We start from the raw sequence: 5635 nt of genomic DNA, 5'->3' as shown, positions 1-5635 counted from the left end.
AAATAATGGAAAATAGATCATTTTAGCTGTTATGGACAGTTTCGAATAGTTAGCTGATATCTTGCCTTCAAAACTACAAAAAGACCAGTTTAGTTTGCCGAAAACATAGACATCGACAATTCTTTTTGGTCTGTCGGTCAACCCAAAAAGGTTAAAATCTCTCCGCGATATTAGTGGCCCGGCAATCGTGGAAGGCTCGTTTAATTTCCTACCAGAAGTTGCGGCATTTATGAATCCAGCCGGCCACTTCATAATGAACTTGTGCATGGATTCTGAAAGCCTCTCAAATTATTACAGGATAACATGTTACAAAGCTGTTCAATAGGATCTTATTTCATTGTTAGTGAAGGATTTAACCAAGAGTCGGTGGGACGTGTGTTCTGTTCGGCTCAGAACAAGGAAATGAGCCAGGACAACTGACCGATCATGTTTGTGTAACTTTTATTGCTGTTTTACAGTACTTTTTTACTCCACCACGACAATTATTATTTAAAAAAATTGAACTTCGTGTACATGCATTGTTAATTCTCAAAATAAAGACGGTAAGGGCTTGATTTTTAATCTTGTTCAGTCATCATTTGTCATCGTCATCGTCACCGTCGCCACTATTTCCTTCAGGGGTGGATGGCACTAAACCTTCAGGGACGGTTGGCACTGAAAAAATAAATAAACTAAAATGAAACAATCAATAAACTGACAAACCACAACATTGACTGGGACTCTGCTCAGTGCTTAACCTACAGTACAAACTATTTTCAACGACTGACTCTGGAAAGCTGGTACACTAACCTAGAACAAACGCTTCTCAACGATGTCAACAACTACCGGCGCCCTACAAACGACTTATCCACGACGGAAACGAAACCGACAAACGGACTTCTAACAGAACGACTTAACAATACATGGACCAAAAACCGACCAATCTGACCAACAACAGACGGACCGAAACCCACTAATGACTGATGACAAACTTTACACGTGTCTTTTAGCCAGAACCTTCATAGCTAAACTGACCAATAACGTTCAACGGACCAGACTTATAACATCATCGACTGGCAAACACTATTCACTTGATTCTGAAGAAGACTTCCGCTCAGGTTGTCGAAACGTCAGTCACCAAAAACAGTTCTTTTCAGAACTACCCTTACCCGGACGATCACACTATACGAACTACTGAAAACGAAACTAGCCCTTATCATGAGCTGAGAATATCTTTATTAGGATGGTATTGAAAAATCACAAAACTCAGCTAAGAGTACACAGCTTCCACATTCTATAATAAAGGTTAGACCCAAACGTAACACCATCAGTTTTAAACTTATTCATCGTGTTCATCAGGAAGACTGAGGAGAGCGATTGGTCTTTTGAAAGTAGCACGAATGAGACAATGATTTTAAAGACATATAACTTCAACGTGGCGTTGAAAGCGTTTCAACTATTGCATTGTTACAAATGATTTATTTCGAAGTTATGTTGGGTTTTTAAGTTTTTTTCACAAAATAACTGACATACTACGCGCTTTGATTGGTCAATAGAGTTGCAAAAAACCTGTTCTATTGTACTGGTAAACCACGGTTCCCGGTATAGCAGCTCTATGCGGGAACTAAAGATTTCAGAACTTTCAGTGGCTTAAATATCAATAACATGAATATCTTTTCATCCAACAAAAACGTGGAAATTTGCCAGGATAAACAAAACCAGAGGCTGATCAGCATGTAAAGCTTTTCCACGGCAAAATTTTACGCCAACTCAGTTTACGCTGGAGCCCGGGGGGGGGGGGGGGGGGAGGGGGAGGGCGGAACTCCCAGAAATATTGGGTGGGGGTGTGTGATCTGCTTTCTAAACCCCTTACCCTATTTATGACCAAAATCTTCGTTACTCCCTACCCTATTTATGACCTGACCAAAAATTCGAAACCCTATTTATGACCTGACCCTGAAATCAAAATCCTATTTCAGAACTGCGTTACAATTAGTTCCCTAGTTCAGACCAATGTTAAATTACCGTAAACATAATTTGTGGGCTTTTGTTGATTTTCTTTTCGATAATGATGAAAAGGTGGCTTCTTCTTAAAAAAAAAATACTCATATCGAGGCTAGAGTGCAAAAACCATACCCTGTTTATGACCAAAATGACCAAAATCAGCTAAAATCGATACCCTATTTATGACCAAAACGGCTAAAAAGACCATACCCTTTGGGGCCGCACATACCTATATAGCCCATATAATAGAGTTTAAAATTAAGAAAATTTTAAACCATTTCTTGGTGGTTTCCACGGTCTGTGGAGGACGAAGTCTACTGGGATTGACTGATCAATTTACGTTTTTAAAACAGCATGGAAAAGATTTCTTTCGAGTTAACATTAAGCTGAACAGAAATTATGAGTTTCTTCAGGCACGCATAACACGACAAATGAATGTGCTTAGCTTTCAAGCGATAGTTTTCGCTTAACAAAATACAGATAAACACGGACTCCATAGCTATCAGCATTAGTAAAGGAAAGGAAACTTCTTACCAAAGCTACGGGGTTTTATATCGCCGCCTGCTCCGCCATCTCCTCCGCCTCCTCCACCGCCACCACCGCCTTGCCCACCACCACCACCTCCCCCTGTGCCACCGTCACCGCCACCTCCACTACCTCCGCCACCACAGCTTAGCACTAGAAATAAAGACGATACAATAAAAAAAGCCCTGGTTAAGAGCTGACATTATCTCTTCTGGCGCTACACATGAAGTAAATAAATCATGCAAGGCCTTTTTGCGCAAATTTCCCCACTCTTGCAAAAAGATACTCGCGCTCTTTCAATGTTTTAAGCCCCGGCCAAACGATCGCAACATGTCAACGCAACATATCGCAACATTGTTGGGCGCAATATGTTGCGTGTGTTTGGCCACCGTGTTACAATGTGTTGCGACATTTTGGGTGTTGCTGGCTCAAATTTGACCATTTTCAAACTTGAGCCAACAACACCCAACATGTCACAACACATCGCAACACGGTGGCCAAACGCACGCAACATGTTGCGCCCAACAATGTTGGGATATGTTGCGTTGAAATTGCGATCGTTTGGCCGGGGCTTTATAAAGCAGCTTCCTTCAGCTTCGAGTGTAAACATGTGATTCAAGTAAAAAAATATCCTTTTTGCGTTACTACGCAGGAAACACCAAGTGGATATCTTTTTGGTTGTCACTACCGGGTTGAAAAGGGTTTTCCGCCTTGCAAAACAAACTGGCCTTAAGAGCTAATTTTCAGATGAGATTTTGTTCCTTGTTAAGAACAATTGTTTTCTATCAGTTACTTGGCATGTCATTTTATTATATATCAAGTGCATGTCACGATTGCCTGATCCGAAAATAAAAGTCTAAACGTTGTGAATCTTTCTAATTCCCCAGGCAATCCTGTACTAGCTTGTAATGAAGTCTTCCGCATTGGGAAATTGATGAGATTTTATTCAAAATATGTTTTTGTGTCACTTATCTCATAGGAAACCAATTAATATCGAATCTCAATTTTATTTCAACGTAAATGAAGAGAGGCTTTCCGCCTTGAGAACAAATCATCCGGCATTTTTGCTTGTTCTAAACTACACCATTTCCTTCGATCAGTTGTTGTTCTAGTCTATTTTTCATTAGACTACTACGAGAGACCAATTAATCCGAAAAATGCAACTTTGTCCCTAAATTTAGCGGGTTTCTTTGGTTAATTCTGAACTAGGGTTTGGTAGAAAAGACGCTTTATCAATTCGCCAGTTCAAGATTGATTTAAATGTCAAGTAAAACAACAACGTAAGTGAAAGTTACAACAACTAACCACTCTGACACTGAATGATTACCAACACGACAGCAATGACGAGCCAAAGTCTGATAGTGAACAGTGTTTCAGTTTCTAGCTTGTCAGCAACAGCGTACAAAGAACCGTGGACTATGCAAAGCGCACAATGGAGTTGCGTATTTATGTGCTCACTTGCTAAGTTATATTAGCTTGTTGAAAGAAATGTTTATTATATATAGCCTTCAAGTTAGATAGACCTCCTTGGGTAAGTGTTTCGTGTTTATAGCTTTTTTTTTTTCTTTTTTGAAAGGTGATTTTCTGTGTACAAAATACATTACAGCTGACGAAGGGATGACCACGTCATAAGGTCTAGTATAATGGCGGCTTTAACCTCACAATATCAAAAGACAACCTCTGCATTTGTATACGCATTTTATCGTTCTAATATGCATAAACGAAGAAACTCCTTTAGTCTTTAGTCTTGAGCAATGGCTGTCGGACAAATCTCTCATGTGACGATTTCCGAAAATCTTCAAACGCGTTTTACGTGAGATTAGAGGTCCACCATTCGGGGAAAGCAGTTTTAACATTAAATAGCAACATCCTTAGCCTTAATGACAAGTATAGTTAGGCTAAATTGACCTCCGATATAGACTTTAAGTGGTATGTAACTTTTAATATTATATTTGTATAAGCAGGATAGATTTAATGTGTATAAATAAACTTTCAAATATTGTGCTTTCTTACCTTACCTATTCTAGAACCATGAAAAAATGGCCATGGAACTGAGAAACAACAAAGCAAACCAGGCCACTCGTGCGTGTAATAAACCCCACCTATGCTTCTTGTACATTTATTCTCCATAAGTACAATGCATGCAGGTTAATTTGTTGTCTTTATTTATTCTTAAAATGCCAATATTTATATTGCATGCTTAGCCCGTTTGTAAAAAAGCCGAAAACACCCCTGAAATAATAATAAGAAAAAAAATTAAGCCAGGTCTTAATTTGTCCCTTGTAAGTGTTTTTCTTTTTCTTTGATGTTGATTTCCAGAGTTTGGCTTTAATCAAATCCAAAAGTATTCCTGATATGGCTTGGCTGCGTGCTTTGAGGGAATCCAGAAAGAAGCCGATACAGTCCAGTGGAGATCGACAATTGAGGACCGGACTACAAAGGCAAATATAGCTAAGACAACTGTAATTAAGTATATGAATTCGAGGCCACGACAGCAATTATTTTTAAGCTTAATTTTAGAGATCCAATTTGCCTAGTAAAATTTTGAATAAGAAAGAAATACTGCAAAAGCACCTGGACATTTTTAACATGCAAATCGTGACCCCATTACGAAACAACCAAAAAATTTTATTACCATTTTTCGTTCAACAAATGCAAAATGTTACAATTTTGGAATTTAAGAAAAAAATATTCATTGATTTTAAAATGTGAATGTTTCAAAACATTGTGTGGGAACGATTTTTGCACAAATTCAGGATAAGGTATCAATTGAAAACATCGAAAGATCCGATGGAAACGCCTTATTTTAACTGATTTGTAGATCTATTTTCAGTCTGACATGACCAAAAATAGTTCTACACTGCTACAAAATGTTTTTTTTTTTTACCTATATGCAAATTTCAATTGCGTATATATGGCTTTTTTAGCACCATTTTTTACCATAATTCCTCAAATAAAATCTTAGTTTCCTTACCAACAACAACAACAACAACAACAACAAACTGTATTGCACCGGTCAGAAATATTTTTAAAGGGTACAGCAACATGAAATAACTAAAAAGCTAAAAAGTTTCATGAAGCCATACTAAATAAAAATCATATGTTTATAGCATTCTTTTACACTACC

The 5635-nt window shown here is 38.1% G+C and overlaps 1 protein-coding gene across 1 annotated transcript; it reads right to left on the bottom strand.

Moving 5' to 3' along the window:
- Window positions 1–424: 424 nt before the first annotated feature.
- LOC110054007 (uncharacterized) lies at window positions 425–4638 on the bottom strand. The gene is made up of 4 exons (XM_089275273.1): window positions 4581–4638; window positions 3814–3969; window positions 2518–2661; window positions 425–654 (listed from the first exon to the last, which is right to left on the bottom strand). Exons 1-4 carry the CDS (start codon window positions 4636–4638, stop codon window positions 575–577), a joined length of 438 nt encoding a protein of 145 aa, XP_089131399.1. The 3' UTR covers window positions 425–574.
- Between the last annotated feature and the right edge of the window lie 997 nt (window positions 4639–5635).

Source organism: Orbicella faveolata, unplaced genomic scaffold (assembly GCF_042242905.1).
Source record: "Orbicella faveolata isolate gen_17 unplaced genomic scaffold, um_ofav_v1 contig_36, whole genome shotgun sequence".
NCBI classification, from domain to species: Eukaryota; Metazoa; Cnidaria; class Anthozoa; order Scleractinia; family Merulinidae; genus Orbicella; species Orbicella faveolata.
This window is presented reverse-complemented; position numbering and strand designations above follow the sequence as displayed.

What these genes read in the sequence shown, in the direction of transcription:
- LOC110054007 (XM_089275273.1), bottom strand. Translation starts at nt 4,638, where the DNA reads ATGGAGAATAAATGTACAAGAAGCATAGGTGGGGTTTATTACACGCAC. An exon ending in AATCATTCAGTGTCAGAGTG is followed by an intron (nt 2,662 to 3,813) that starts GTTAGTTGTTGT and finishes CTTTATTTCTAG; the next exon opens with TGCTAAGCTGTGGTGGCGGA. An exon ending in TATAAAACCCCGTAGCTTTG is followed by an intron (nt 655 to 2,517) that starts GTAAGAAGTTTC and finishes TTATTTTTTCAG; the next exon opens with TGCCAACCGTCCCTGAAGGT.